The following is a 16708-nucleotide window of genomic DNA, read 5'->3' as shown; positions in this document are numbered from 1 at the left end:
TGCAGAACAACCACCTAATAAAGCATTACAATAATCTAACCTTGAGGTCATGAATGCATGAATTAACATTTCTGCATTTGACATTGAGAGCATATGTCACAATTTAGATATATTTTTGAAATGGAAAAGTGCATTTTTACAAATGCCAGAAACGCAAATGCTTCAAAGGAAAGATTACTATCAAATAGCACACCTAGGTTCCTAACTGATGACGAAGAATTGACAGAGCAGCCATCAAGTCTTGGACAGTGTTCTAGGTTATTACATGCAGAGTTTTTTGGTCCTATAATTAACACCTCTGTTGGTATCATCAGCATAACAGTGAAAGCTAACATTCATCCAGTTTTTTACATCAACTATGCATTCCATTATTTTTGTAAATTGGTATGTTTTGTTGGGCCGCGAAGAAATATAGAGCTGGGTATCATCAGCATAACAGTGAAAGCTAACATGTTTCCTAATAATATCTCTCAAGGGTAACATGTAAAGCATGAAAAGTAATGGTCCTAGTGCTGAGCCTTGAGGTACTCCATACTGCACTTGTGATTGATATGATACCTCTTCATTCATTGCCACGAACTGATGGCAGTCAAGTTAAGTACAATCAAAAATTTTGCATAGATGTTTTTTCTTGTCTCATATTTGATACTTTAGGATTTTATGGCTCATATAGAGTGATATAGTGAGAATATGCAGTTCATAAAAATAAAAAAACACATCTGACCTGATGGCAGTCAGATAAGTAAGATTTGAACCATGCCAATGCACTTCCTCTAGAGCTGTCTTTGCTGTTTAGTTTCAGTAGATCATGGTACACAGGGAAGTTAGTTTTGCATTTTGAACATGAAATGTCCTCTTTAACAATAATAAGTCCTTCGCTGAATCTGCACCTGCAGATCTCTGTAAAAAGCTCAGTTAATTTCAGTGAAATCAGTAAGCAAAAGACAAAAAACGATAAGTAACAGTAGTAGTGTGTTTGCATCGTGGTAACAGCACATATTTTAGCACACATCTGATTTATGCTCATCTACAAGCATGTGTGTTTGATGGGTCTGATATCCTTGGCTCTGTGTGGATGTGAATAACTTTGCTCTTTTTGCCCCAGCCATTTTAATCATCACACATTCTGCGAGATGTCGGCTGTCACAACAAATTATGCCAGAATGTGTCTCTGCTCAGTTAACAATGCTGAAGAGATTTATAATAACAAAATCCTTCAGCCCTAACAGGCATACCACGACTTCATTTAACCAAAAAATGATTTACTGATAAGACGGGTGTGAGGAAATCTATTTTGAGACTGTTTGCCAAGTTTAACCTGAGTACATTTTGTATTCAGGGTTTGCAAATGTCTTAACATTTAGGACTATTAGATAAATTCTTGACTTAGGCTTGTTAGTAACAGTTGTGCAGTCTGTTATTTGAAGATCTGGACTAGTAAGCAAAAGGTAACATTATGGTAGTAGCCTATATCAATTGATTTGTTTTCTTGATACAAACATAAAGAAATGGTGGGTTTTTGTTAAATGTGAGCCAAAATCATCACAATTAAAAGAACCAAAGACTTAAACTACTTCAGTCTGTGTGCATTGAATTTATTTAATACACGAGTTTCACAATTTGAGTTGAATTACTGAAATAAATGAACTTTTCCACAACATTCTAATTTTTTGAGATGCACCTGTTTTTGAAAAAGCAACTCAGATAGTTTCGTGTAAATTAAAAAGTAATGCATTACTTTACTAGTTACTTGAAAAAGTAATCTGATTATATAACTCATGTTACTTGTAGTGTGTTACCCCCAACACTGATAGTCAGTAATCGAACAGTTACCCAGGTCTCGGCTCAGGATCAGCTCTAATGATGTTGTGTGAAATAAGCAAATTCCACTGGCAGGGAAAAATAACAGAATCTCTCTCAAAACTGATTTATCAACATGTCCAGTGATATGCATACCAACACTACAAACTTTATTAAGGATTCAAGCCAATGTTAATCATTCAGAGATGTCCCTCTTTGACAAAACACTAATAGCTGGTGTTAAAGAATGTGTGGATGTTGTTATTCAAAGGCGTTTATTGATGCACGACAGAGACTAAAGGCTGACCAGCATGAAATGCAGTGAGGAGGGAAGATTCGTTCGATGAAAGTCAGTGAGGATCTTCTAAAGAGCATGGAACAGCCTGAGGAGGATTTTGTTAAATTGAAATTTTATGTTTTGGTCACATTTTCTCTAAACTTGAAAACTGCTGATAAGTTTAATTGGGTTTGGTTTGACTGAAGCTGTATAAGTTGAGAGATTTGCCACCTTTGGCCTTTCAAAGCTAAAGCACACAAGGAATTTCTGAGACTTGTGATATTACAGGCACTTATGAAATTTACCTGACTGGTGTTTGAAATGTGTGCACACATTGTACACCATAAAAAAAAATCACTGATTGTACAAGTCATTTCAATAAATAATTTTAAGTAATTTCAAGTGTTTTAAACTTGACATTGTACTGAAACTAAAGTAGCTATAGTTATTTTGTTCTGTATGGTGGCATACATCTGAGTAAAACGGATTATCAGAAATGAAAAAAACTGCTGGGTGGAGACGTGGTTCTGTGCATGGCTTGCTGGTTGGATGTTGAGATGTGGGCGTGGCACTCAAAAGTGAAGGTGTATGAACAAGAGCTTACAGGGTCGGGGTTAATGTGGACTAAATGATTGGAGTCCTGCATACATCATTTACACAGGAAGATCTAAATATTACATTCTGATTAAACATTATGAGATCAAAACAATTTGAAAAAATTAAACCTATGAACATATTAACTTCTCATCTGTAACATTATATTGATTAATTTTTCGTTATGAAAACCAATAAAATATTTGTATTTTTTTTTTTTTACATACAATGCAACCACAGATGACTCTATAATTCAGTATTAGATCAAAATATCAAAAGCAGATTTAGAGAAGAATTAGATGCCTAAACAGACCCAGTCCAACAATTGAATTTGGCTAAAATAAAATGTGACCGACTTAATTTTTCAGACACTTGATGGAGCCACTCTCTGTATTTTGCTGTTTTGTGAGTCTAATAGAGTTATTGTCAGTGTTCGCTTTACACAAATGACTAATAACATTAGTGCAAAAGTTTTCTGCAGAACTTGGGAAGTTGCAATAAGGGCGGCTGATCTTAAATCAGTGTGTAATTTAAGAAGATGGGTGCTTATTAAATTAGGTCACACTTTCCCTGGAGCAAAGAGACTGTGTCCTAATTATGAGCTGTCATCTATCCTGTGACGAGTGCTGAAACCTTCCTCCTCTGTGAGGAAAGAGGATCTATAAACACCTCCTGATCAAACAGCACCAACAGCATCACACAAACAGCGCTTCTCACTGGAAACACATAGAGACTCAACACACAGTTTTCACTAGATACTTTTCTTGAATTGCTATTGAATGAATACTATATATACTTTACCATTCAAAAGTTTGGAGTTGTACAGTTTTTTTTTTTTTTAAGAAGTCACACAGAAAACAGCTGTCATATGGCTTCAAACTAAGTTCTCTTTCGTGTCTTATTGCACTTAAACTGTCAAATACACACAAGTTTATTTTAAAAACACAGAGGAGTTACAAAAACGGGTGGAAACTGTGGGTGGAAACATGCAGATTAAGGTCTCCTTTCTACATCACGGGGGGAGTGAAATCTGACACGCTCGTTTTTTTCACAAGCTTGCAGAAAGAGGCTTACCAAAATATTACTGGGTTAATCTTTTTCACATTTTCTGAGTTGGTAGATGCACCAGGGACCTGGTTATAGCACTTAAACACAGGGAAAAAAAGTGAGATTTTCATGATATCTCACCTTTAACAAGAAAATCTGCTCGTAAAGACACATCATGACACACTATTCATGTCTTATGGCATGATGGAGCTCATACTGGGTGAGAAACGCTGTGCCCCAACAACTTCCAGTTTGCATACATCCACAGAAAACAATGTGCTCCGATGCATCCAGATTCTCACCTGCTTTAGAGTCATAGAGTCATTTGGCCTAAAGAAGGTATTTCGGAAAGCCTTCTGCTTTTGGTGCATGTCTATGATGTTTTCAAATGCTGCCTAAGTTGGCAGATCACACTTAATGTGTAGTCTTCATTGTATTTATAAATTAAAAATGTGTCATAAAAAGGGAAGGTGCTTAATCGTTGACCTTCTCTGCTGTGCGTTTCCTCACAGCTCACTGGCCGTTTGGAGCGGTGTTGAAAAATTGCAGTAATAAGAGGTTTTGTCCATTATATTGATTTCTGCTGACAGATCCTGAGGGCCACATGCTGCGCTCCCAACAACTCTCATGATCCCAAAACTATTAGGACAGTAAATACAACCACACACAGATTAACAGTTAATCGAAGACTTGAAAGCCAGGGATTTAGAGTTTTGAACATGTAACAATATAATAAAGGCCACCTGATGTTTTATTTTGAAATATTAAAAATGAGAAATTGTTTCACAGCAAACATGCATGGTTGTTACAGTAACTTTACATTTTACTTTGGAGTCAACTGAATGTTCAGTTCTTGAGTTATTTCAGATAATATCTTGCTACTTTTTGTCAGTCACTGAAGGAAAGTTGCAAAAAAGCCTTCAAAGCCTTTCAATTATATATTATTTTAATATTCAGTGATGGCTGAGGGTGAAAACTGGCCTAGTATTGATAAGACTTTTATAATTAATAAATCTACTGTGGCATGTTATCATTTATTTTCCTGGTATTTAATATCAAAATTCTTCTTTTGAAAAAAAAAAAAAAAGGATTTCATGAGAATATTTAGCTAGCACAGGAAACTGTGCTTTTCTGTGTATTCCTTTTAATATTTACTTGAGAGTAGCATAAACGTGCGTGGAGTATGTTGATGTAAAACAGCTGCAGCTCTACAGGTTTGATGAACGCAGGAGCGGTGAGCTGTGAAAAGCCATCTCCTCTGTCAGTGTCCAGTTGTCATAGCAACTGCAGTCTGTCACGTCTGACTCGATACTGAGAAACAGAAGAGTGAAGGTTTCTGTCGATGTCTGGCACATTAAGAGCATTCATTGACTTCTAATCTGTTTAGTGAATGAGCCACAGCCAAGCAAGGATTCCCCATCAACTTTGTATTGACTGAGAGGTATTTAAACACACAGTTGTGCTCATAAATGTACATGCCCCTTGCAGAATATGCAAAATGTTAATAATTTAATCAAAATAAAAGGGATCATGAAAATGGCATGTTATTAACAGTATTGCTTTGGCGTGGTGTATGATGGATTTATGAAGTGTCCTCAGCTGGGTTTGAGCTTTTTTTAGTCTTAACTCATTTTCTATTTCGTTTTCATTAAAGTTTATGGATTAAACATTGATCATTTTAAGGAATAGGGCTGAAAATGATGTGCTAAAACCAAAAAGATTGCTCTTCCTGAGGCCTTGAAACTAATGGCATAGTACTGGTTTCTTAAAGATTTCTAACGAAATTTGAGAGGTTTCTGTCGCTCCATTGAAAGTCCAGGTAACCAAAACTTTCAAGACATTATAAACCCAATTCATAAGAATCTAACACTTTATTCCAAGTGTTCTGAAGAGATTTAATTTTATGTGTTGATAAAAACTGCTTGTTTGATGCTTAAAATAAAACCAATGAGGTGTTGGTGGAATGAACTTTCATTGGAAAGTCAGAAATCTCTTTATTTGTGTTTCAAAGATGAACGAAAGTCATGGAACGATGTGTGTGAGTAAATGATAACAGTTTTATTTTTGTCTAAACGAACTCTTTAATGTAAAGCTATGAGGGGTAAAGGAACATTGCTGTTGAAATATGTTTAGATATGTATTCATCTATGTTTGTTTCTTATTCTGCAGAAGAGGCGGAGACGTATAGATCGGAGTATGATCGGCGAGCCGACTAATTTTGTCCACACGGCTCACGTAGGCTCTGGAGATATCTTCAGTGGCATGAACTCTGTGAGTACAGCTAATGTTCAGCAGGGTTGGGAATCGAAAAGTAATTCCAGTTCCAGAATCGGATACTTTAGGTCATGAATCGAATACTTGTTGTAAAATTAAACTTTCGATTCCACCCATCAATTCCTGTGTGCACATCTTTTTTTTTTTAAGGAGGCGAAAAGGGGCTGTTAAAAATGTATTTGTCTTTGAATCATTCATTCAAGAGATTCATTCAAAATCACTGATTCTTCCACTAATGAAACATGTAAATCTTGAGTGAGTCATTGAATCGTTACATTAATACTTTTTATTTAGTTGGATAATATTTCTTTCTAATATAGAACTACAACCTCCATTTAAAAAAACAAAAAAGGTCTAAATGTATCCAGAATCGTGCAGCTCTATTTTGCACACAAACAGCTCTTAATCGAGTCCAGTTTTTATGTAACCGGCTGATTTTTGTTCATAGTGTTCAGCAGCAATTAAATGTTTTGAAAAAAGAGACACAGAATAAATATGTTTGATATCTAAATGTTTAACTTCATTTTTAACTGCGTTGGGAATCAATAAGATTCGGAATCGATAAGCAGAATCAGAATCGGACTTGATCAAATTCAAACGATTCATGTTCAGTCATCTCGTTGGATTCACACGTGAAGTCGTCTTTACACTTACAATGCGATTCTGCAGAAAAGTCTCTACAACATCCAGGCTTTAACCCACTTTATGCTCTAGTATTAGAGAAAGGTTTAGTGCAGCTTTGATCTGTAAAACCAGAAACACCGAACAACTCAAGCTCAGAACAAACAAAGAAAGTAAGAAAAGTAGTCCATACAACTCGTGCACTATTCTTCTGAAGCCATGTGCCAGGGGTGTTTAATTTGATAATGTGACTGCGGTTCCCCCACTGAGTGACAAAAGACTGGTTTTCAGCGTGAATGCTGTGACAGAACACACAAAACACATCTAAAATGAGAAAGAGCTTTGTGTTTGACTGCACAAAGAGATCTGACAAGAAATCTGAGGTATGTTTTTACAGACTGTGGAAAGCTACAGAAAAGAGAAGCAAATGGATTGCTACAATTTCAAAGACACAAATTGACTCCAGGCAGCGAAACATGGATTTGCAGTTATCATTTTGTGTTAATATGTTGAATTTTGTGGTAAAATCATACCTTATATGTTGTATTGTTATATGTCGTATAGACAACTCATCGCTGAAATATAAACTGGATGTTTTTAAATAAACACTGACAAGTTTTTGGGCTGGACATATAACAAAAAATAATTAACAATTAAAAAAATTAACAAACAAAATTAAAACCAACCTATTTTGTATTTACAAAATGCGTTCACAGGCATATTTGCTTTATATATTTCCCGGCGTCCAAATCATGCACATATAAACGACTCCTGGATGCATATGGACCACTGGATCTTTAGTAAGTTGTAATGAACACTATATCAAGCCCAACAACCTTTAGCTTAAGCTGATTATAGTTTGTTTTACTGGTGTTTCAGCTTCCCTATTAAATCCAGGCATGCAGCAGCTTTTCTGCGGGGTGTGCTCTTGCAGGAAAGTGACGATAGATTTCAAACTCCGTTTGGGTTGATATTGTGTTAATCCTATGTCCAGGTGAACTCAGTTCAGAACCAGATGCAGTCTAAAGGAGGCTATGGAGGAGAGGCCATGTCTGTTAATGTACAGATGCAGCTGGTGGATACAAAAGCAGGATAGTTTGTGTCGTTGGAAGGGGTGAGTAAACCACTCTTTAGTTTCTACTGTTTGTGGGCTGGAATAACATCATATCTGCTACAATGTAATGCAATTATTGTGTGGTTTAGTGCTTAAGATCTGAACTGGAAGCTAAAAGCTTGTAGGTTTAACCCCTGCATGAATTGATTCATGATCTATGGTATAATCATGACCTTAAGACACTTAAGCTTTCTGTGTCAACTTTTAAATGCATTAATGTCCATTGTTATGAAACATTTGTTTTTTTGAATGTGTTTTTGTTTAAATGCCTGAAATAAGATATTTTTCAAGATATTTTCATGTTAATACCCCACAAGTTAAGCTTTATAGCAATTATGCAAATAAATGAAAGAGAGAACAACTGTATTACAGTAAATGGTGGTTTTGTGCATTTAAGGGATTTTACAGAACTGTTTGCATTAACTGAAGCTCTCGTTTATATGAAAAAGGTCCACAGAAATCAGTGACTCATTCACTAAAGACTTTCATTCAGTTAAGATCACTGGCAAATTATGAGTAATACAAATTTGAGTACAATCAGGTCATTCATACCCATAAATATAAATCATTTTACAAAAGAACAACCCAACTGTTCAGACTCTCAGTCCTAACATCATTGTAAAATAAAACACATATAATCATTAACATCTTTTTGAATGGTAAAAAATATGCACAAACCACTGTCTCCATTAACACTAGGTGCTGCTTTTGGAGCGGTAAAAATATCTGTTTCCCACGAAACGCTGTACAAAAAACAGCACTGCGCTCACAAACGCTGCATGATGAAATTGGTTTCCTTCAGATATACACTAATATAAAAACACTAGTGCCGCGCTTTGATTTTGAAACAGTGCTTATGTTTATTCAACGAAGTCAAATCCTTTTGGAAAATCTATTTGTGGCGGTCAGTTCTGATATTCGTGAAACTTATACGTTTTGTCCTGGAAGATAATCTTCACAAAATACTAAAGATAAAGATATAACTTTTATTAATTTTGAAGCCTAAATACAAGTGCAAGTGTTCAGTGAAAAGGATTTACTCTGTGGGTGAATTTTAATTTCACATTTCATGAACCTTTTCATGGAATAAATACAAAACTACAGCCAAACTAAAACATTAATAATAAATAGTAGGACTAAGTAGTGAATAAATTAAAAAATAAAAACTAAAGCACATATGAAAGCATGTATTTCTGTATATTTCGAAATAAGTCAATACGTCCTTGATTAATATGAATATTTTAATTAAAACTGTGTCTCCGCATAGTATTCAATACAATTTTAGTGTATTTAATCTATTAAATAACAGCAGAGTGAGTGAGTTTTTGGATATGGTGAGATTAAATGTATTTTAGTGAATAAAGTAGCACATTTCGGCCAGGGTGGATACACAAAATGTTATTTTATCCTTGCTTGTAGAAAGTCCTCAATCTAACAGCTTCATGTGGCCATAATCATTTAATTTTAACGTGGCTTTAAGCACCATGCATTGTTAAAGTTTCACCTTCACCGTGACTAAGACGGTAAATGTGGTGTTTACATGCAGTATTTGTTAACCTTATGGTCCGAACCCGAGTCTCTGCTGGGATACATCTGTGGGAAAGTGATAAAACGAGCATCTTCCATCCGAAGACTTGTTGCATTTCGGGGCAAAGCAAAAAAAACATTGTCAAACAACAATATAAAATGCGGGAAACTAATAATTGGTTATTCTACATTTAATTGTTCTACAAATCATACCACAGTTGGAAAATACTGTAAATTGATAAACTGATGACGTTATATCTCTCCGACAGCGCCTGTAGTCACATTTAGCAACTTGTTAGCAATCGTCTTTTTTAAGAAATGTAACAGTTTTAAAAAAATCACAAGTGGGGTGTAACTGGTGTGTTTTATATCGTAGAATAAAATGTGAAAGTATCGTGAGCTTGTGTGAACCACGGACCTTATTTTAGGGGATTTAACCAAAAACCCCATTGACTCTGAGACGATGCAATATTGTGAAGTGCTAAAATGCTATGAATGAAATTCGGGGCGTACTACATCCACCAATTTATTACTGTCACATGACCTGCCATCATCAGTTGTGTCACTGGCATTCATTAATCCTCTCCCGAGGCCTCATGGGATAGTAAAGTGTCCATCGACTGCACACTTCAGAATCCGGGTGGTAGTACTTTTTGGCTACTGTTTTTTGAATACTATGAATTCTGACTTACTACTTGCCTCACATAGTTTATCATATACTATATAGTAGGGAACTATGCGATTTTGGATGTAGCTAACCAGTTTCCTATCTTGCTGATACTGCCTCAGCTCATATCACACACAGACAGCATAACTAGCACCCCCTGGTGGTGGGGGAGAAAATCAGCACAACATTAAAAAGTTGAACAGACACTGTTAAAGGGATAGTTCACCCAAAAATTAAAATTCTGTCATTAATACTCACCTTCATGTCGTTCCAAACCCGTAAGACCTTCATCTTCGGAACACAAATTAAAATATGAAGGGGTCATTTGCAAAAACAGATAACTCTGTTTTTAACAGTTTTCAAAAATCATTTTTTTTCGTTGTGCGCGCAGTGGGTTATTTATTTGATTAGGTAAAAAACACCTAGAAACACAGCTAACTAACACAATAAAGCACAATAAAAACATGATAACATAATAGAAAACATGATTTAAAAAAAAATAATAAATAAAGTTAAAGTTATGTTTTTGCTAATAAAACTCTTCAATATTTGGATGAAATCTGACAGCTTTCTGACCCTCCATAGAGAGCAACTCAACTACTACATACAAAGCTCTGGTGCATAAAGAAGATCTGTGAAGTTGCAAAGACTGAAGTCTGAAATCCAAAGAGTATATATCTTTATAAAACGTTGAACTCGTCCACGCCCCTCTGAACTGGCTCGTTCTAACACGCCCCCACATCTCTAAATAGGGAAGATTTACATAACGCCGCCAAGATGTTCACAAAGAAAGAAGGTGTACCTTTTATTCTCATTGTAGTACTGTTGTTTGCCGCCACTGCCATGTCCGTATAGACGCTGTGTGTTTCACTGTGAAAGCGAAACTACTTTGTTTGGCCTTCAAAAAGAAAACACGACTACAAATCATGTTTATATCACGGTTTAAATGGGTTTTATGTTTCATGTCTCGTCGCTCCGGCTGGACAAGGCATCACAGTATGTTGAGAGGTGTATCATTTCCATCACACGCTTGAGGTTCACAACACACTGGATAGCTGGCCAATCAAAGCACACCTCGCTTTTCAGACTGATGAGCCTTGTGTAAAAATCAACACGTTTCAGGAAGGCTGGACATAGAGGAGAAACAATAATGTTATGTGAAAAACTAATGTGTGTTTTTCAACCTTAAACTGCAATGAACACATTTCATTACACCAAATACACAAAATAATGTTCTTTTTTAGCAGCACCATATGACCCCTTTATGTACCCATTTGGTTACATGAGTACAGATACAAAAATAATATGTTCCAGCACATTGAATGTTTAACCTTTTTTGTATTTTGGCCCAGTTTCACTCTTGTGTAGCTGTTAAAATAGTTGCCTGCTGAAATTGAAAATATATAAAACATCTTCATGACTAGACATGTCTGGCGGTGTACGTGGTCCCCGCCAAATCATTAAACCATATGGCACAAATCCTCCAATAAGATAATTTTAACTTTGATAAAAATAGTTGCGTGCCATTGAACCATATATAAACAGTTCATGACTAGAGTTTTGTCTTTAGGTACCGACATTCTAGTCACTCAAGCGGCAATCCTGTCGATCGTCAATCCTTTGACTGTGAGCGTGTACTGGTCGGCCCAATCTGAAAAGCATTGATGTTTATCACACAAATTAGTGATACATTGATCATTGATTGAATGAATCAATTTATCAGGATTAAAAATTAGTCACACAGAAATAAAGCAGTATGCACCATTATGATCAAACCCCCGGAAGTTATAGAACAACAGTGTCCATATAAACCCTCCTATTATGTGGCCACACTACTGTGTGCTCAGAACACTGTGTAAGCATGGTTTAAAACACTCAGTGTGATAGATAAATCAAAACCAAAGATGTTTTTTAGCAGAGTATTTGAGGAACGAGCTGTAAAGTCACATAATCTGGAAAAGCAGAGCAGCAGCTTGTTAGCAACCGTGTTTCTGCTTCCACTCAAAATAGGCATTTTCAAGAATGATTTGTGGAGTATTTTGAGCTGAAACTTCACAGACAACATAACAGTTTATTAAAAAAAAATATCACAAAGTGGGGTGTTAATGTCTGGTGTGTTTTTTCGTCTATGCATGTCATCTTCATAACAGTGGCTAAAACGTGAAAGTATCTTGAGCTTGTGTGATTAATCACAAAACTTACATCATCATGTCATCTTCATAACAATTACCCCTAAAAAGAGCCCAAAAATCACCACAAAATTTGTCATGTCAACTAAACATCATCCCACCGAACAGGAAAACTCATCACTAATCACGCTTCGATACCAATACACAGCATACGGTGCTAATGAGAAGACAACCGAGGAGACCTGTTGACAGGGTCATTAACATCATCACAGCGCCCTCATCTGCATGTCCGAACAGTGAAAACTCAGATCACATAAACATCATCACGCACTTCACGCTTCTGCAAGCTATTCGAAACTTGAACGTTCCCGCTTGTGGATTTAAACACTGTAAGCTCTGGAAGCTTTACAGCAGTGGTCAACCTCTTTGCATGAAGCTAATCAGTGTGATATTTTCTGCAGGGTCCCGTGATGAGCTTTTTCTGCTCTCTGGTTCCCCTCCAGCAGCTCTCCACGTGCCCCGGCGGCAACTTCTCACCTCATTCTTACCCAGCAAGCACATGGACAGATGTGCAAAGAGGCAGGATCCCACAGTGCTTCAGTGTTGTTTCATCGCATGCCCCTCCAACCTAGAAGTGCAAAGTGTGTCCCTGCTTTCTGTAAACTGTTGCTTTTCATCACACACACCTGTGGGTCTGGAACCAATGCGAACAGTCGTTTTGGGTTGGTTCTCTTTTGTTTGCTCATGAAAAGACTGCTTTTATTTTTGATTCAGTGATCAGCGTGGAGTGGACAACAGTGTTTGTATGAGAAAGTGGCTGCTCACAGTCATGCGGTGCCAGTCTGCTCAGTGCAACGGAAGGACAGGAAGTACTTTGTCTTTAAACATGAGCACATCAAATGACATTTTGAAGGAAATGTGATTGTTACTTTGCTATTTACTTTTTGCATTTCTTGTTTTTTTCTTCTGTTTTCATTGTAGTGATTTTTCAGATTAGCATAATCACTGATGCTGAAAGGCGTGAGTGGTGTTTCTTCTTCTGCTGTCTGCTCTGTCAATGTACATCTGTAACTTGATGTAAAGCAACTGAAGCTATAGATAGTGTACAGAAAAAATTATTTTGATTAGTTCTAGTGCTCTTTATCGTTGTAGCTACGATTACAAGGGCGTTTCATTAAATAAGGTAATGAGAACTGTGAGTAAATTTACTCAGGTAACTTGGCCACAAAACAGCGCCACCTATTGGCCACAGATGACTGGACTCACAATAAGATCATTTTCTGTGTGTAAAAGTATGGAGCTCCTAAGAGGACGTAGTCTTGGAAAGCATAAGATAGGAGGAAAATAATGATCTCATTTGCTTGCAGAAGTTTTGCATTCTCCTAAAAAAAACTTGAATGCATTGAATGCACAGCTGGAAATAATATGAGATTGAAGAAAACTACTTTATTTCAGTGCTTTTTTTGGAAAATGCAATACTTTTGCAAGCAAATGTAAAAGTTTATTGGGAGAGTACAAATGTTTTGTAAAGTGAATGAAACTTTTTGGGGGGGAATGCAGTACTTTTGCGAGCTAATGTTAATTTTCTTTGGGAATGCAAAAGTTTTTCCCTCATCTTGTTACATTACCATGTTCCCTCAGGGGCTCCTTAGTAAAAGACACAACGCCAGCTGAAATGTATTGCTTGCTTGTAGAGGTGTCCACCTGATCCAGCCAAAATATTATGGAAATATAAAATAGGTACCTTATTTACTGAAAGGCCTTTATATTATAAGGTCACAGACTGATTTCTGGGGTCTTTCTGCTCTCTCTTGCCTACTGCTGTAGTTTTATTCAAATATAGTTCTACCACAAATATGTGGTGTTGAATCTCATGAAACCTGTCAAGAACAAGTCCTGATTATATTTACATCCCGAAAAAGAAGAAAAAGCTAAATATTTTGCATATAATAAACAAGCCCATTTTTAAGACCATTAATATTATTGCATTGTGATGTTATGTTCATAATTTAATAGCCTCCGCACACTTCACTTCTCATTACCATAATGCAAAAATATCTTATTTGAATAAAATAATAATAATAAGTGATTGATATTGATATATTGTTAATTACTGTGTGTGTGTGTGTGTGTGTGTGTGTGTGTGTGTGTGTGTGTGTGTGTGTGTGTGTGTTTATATATATATAAAATTTTATATTTTTATGCACGCTTAAGCACATTTTTTTTTGTAATTGAAATCATATATATATATAATTTTGAGGGCAAGTGAACTTGGCCTGGACATGTTTTTGTGGGATTCATCTCTTGACTGTCTTCAAGATTAAGAAGACAGTTTAATTCGATTTTCTGCTTATTTCAGCCGGCTGTGGGTTATTATACAGTGAACGCTCCTATTCTTCACTCAGGTCAAGATGAAAATGCTTCTGAAACCTCTTTAAATCCTGTGTTGCCAATGCTATGACAAAATCCACCTTTTAAATGGTATTTAAATTACAATTACAAAATGTAATTATTTTACAGTATTGTCACACAAACAGTTTAAAACTGTATATTTGGGTATATTAGTTCCCTTAATGTGGTGAAGCTTATGAATTATCATAAAGGTTAAAATCCTTTTAGCTGCTTGGTATTTTCTGTGCTGTTTTAAAAAGGCCTGTTGTGTCATATAGTGAATATTTGCCAGAAGAAAATGTAGAATCTTCAAATATTGGCTTTGAGAAAGTCAAAAGATGCAAGTATATTCCCGTGTCGGTATTAACATGAATGCTAAATGTTTCTGTGCACGTGTCCCTGATAACTGTAGTCTCTTCTCAAGTGCTTTTACTGTATCTGCTCTCTGTCTGCCACAGTACCCCCTTAAATTATTTCCCGTTCTGCTCCTGCTGTGTTTTGTTCTTTGTTTTGCTGGCATGTGGTCAGAGATCTCTGTCAGTGCATTTTTCAGATGTATGGATGTAGAAATGAAATCAGAAGGTATGCAAATGTGACCCGCGTCACATGACCCAATGTTTTAACGTTTGCTGCAGCTCTGTCTTAAATTGACTGTAATTCTGCTTGGTTTTAAACTGAGCCGAGTCTGTTTCACTCTGAGGTCTCTCTGGTGTGTAACCCTAAGCCATCAGCCATTTTGGCATTTTTTAAAGCCATTTAAAGGGACAGTTCATTTACTCACCCTCATGTTGTTCAAACCTGTATGTGTTTCTTCTGCTGAACACAAACGCAGATATACTGAAGAACGTGTGTAACTAAACAGTTGCTGGTCCTCATTGACTTCCAGAGTCAGTGGAGACCAGTAACAGTTTGGTTACATACAGTACATTCTTCAAAATATCTTCTTTTGTGTTCAGCAGAAGGACGAAACAGAATTTTAATTTTTTGGGGTGAACTGTCCCTTTAAGGCCTTGTTCCTGAAAGAAAAGCATAACTGAACTTCTCATGTAAACTGTTCATGTCGTGTGCTGGATTGAAACCCAGCAGAAATCAGAGCGTTAATTAATTTTATTTTAATGCAGTATTACGTAATGTGTGGCCAAAGTGTTGTCAACCAGCCTGAAATACATGACAATAAGCCTTTGTTTTACTACGGATGGATTTCAGCATCAGGGAAACAAGCTCAGCTTTGTTGATGTCATACTCATTGATATTTTACATTGTGTCGGCTGGTCGATTACCCAATGTGTTCTGTCGAAAATAAATATTTTTTACATGTATTATTGCTTGAATGAATTTTTTCTCATTTTTACTAAATATTTGAGAAGCGTGATTAGTTTAGATTGCTGGGAGCCCAAGCCGAGGATGTGATGATGCCTTCACTGAGCTGAGATCATGAACTCATGACAAACATAGCAGTAATAATGACATTAGTCCATGTGTTTACAGCAGGACAAGCTCAGCGCTCACGAGCAGACTGTCATCTGACACAGTTACCTCCTCATTTATTCTGCATCACTTGCTGAAATAAAAGATGGGTGTGAAATATGAATACTGGACATCTTTTTTAGTTGCACTGTGAATGTGTTTGCTTATAAAATGACACATAATGTCCATGCCGTATACTACACATCTAGCTCAGCTTGTGACACTTCAAATGTGAGCCTGGAGCACAGAAGCAGTCATAAGTAGCATGAGTATATTTGTAGCAATAGCCAACAATACACTGTATGGGTCAAAATTATCCATTTCTTTTATGCCAAAAATCATTAGGATATTAAGTAAAGATCATGTCCAATGAAGATATTTTGTACATTTCCTGCTGTAAATATATCGAAACTTAATTTTTGATTAGTAATATGCATTGCTAAGAACTTCATTTGGACAACTTTAAATGTGATTTTCTCAATATTTAGATTTTTTTTTTTTGCACCCTCAGATTCCAGATTTTCATAATAGTTGTATCTCAGCCAAATATTATCTGATCCTAACAAACCATACATCATGGGGAAGATTATTTATTCAGATGATAAGGAAATCTCAATTTTAAAGAATTGCCCCATGACTGGTTTTGTGGTCAGTGTTAGTGTACACTCACAGATAATAAAAAGTCCTCTAGGTGTCAGACTCACACAGAAAGTGACCAGAAAATTTGCTTCGTTTTGTGAAATTGAACGAAGGTATTTTCAAGTGCCAATATTTATTTATTTAAACACATTTATTAATTT

At 36.1% G+C, this 16708-nt stretch overlaps 1 protein-coding gene across 2 annotated transcripts in view; it reads left to right on the top strand.

The window, feature by feature from the left end:
• Positions 1-13099, top strand: part of cdc42se2 (CDC42 small effector 2) — a 39103-nt gene extending 26004 nt beyond the window's left edge. For both annotated transcript variants that reach the window (XM_042732132.1, XM_019099139.2), the window contains exons 3-5: positions 5888-5989; positions 7608-7727; positions 12512-13099. In XM_042732132.1, coding sequence (XP_042588066.1) covers positions 5888-5989; positions 7608-7709 — 204 coding nt within the window. In that variant the 3' untranslated portion in view covers positions 7710-7727; positions 12512-13099. The remainder of the gene's footprint in view (positions 1-5887; positions 5990-7607; positions 7728-12511) is intronic.
• The last annotated feature ends 3609 nt before the right edge of the window (positions 13100-16708 follow it).

The sequence above is a fragment of the Cyprinus carpio genome, chromosome B10, assembly GCF_018340385.1.
Source record: "Cyprinus carpio isolate SPL01 chromosome B10, ASM1834038v1, whole genome shotgun sequence".
Classification (NCBI taxonomy): Eukaryota; Metazoa; Chordata; class Actinopteri; order Cypriniformes; family Cyprinidae; genus Cyprinus; species Cyprinus carpio.
The sequence above is the reverse complement of the archived record's forward strand: the minus strand, read 5'-3'. Positions and strand labels throughout refer to the sequence as shown.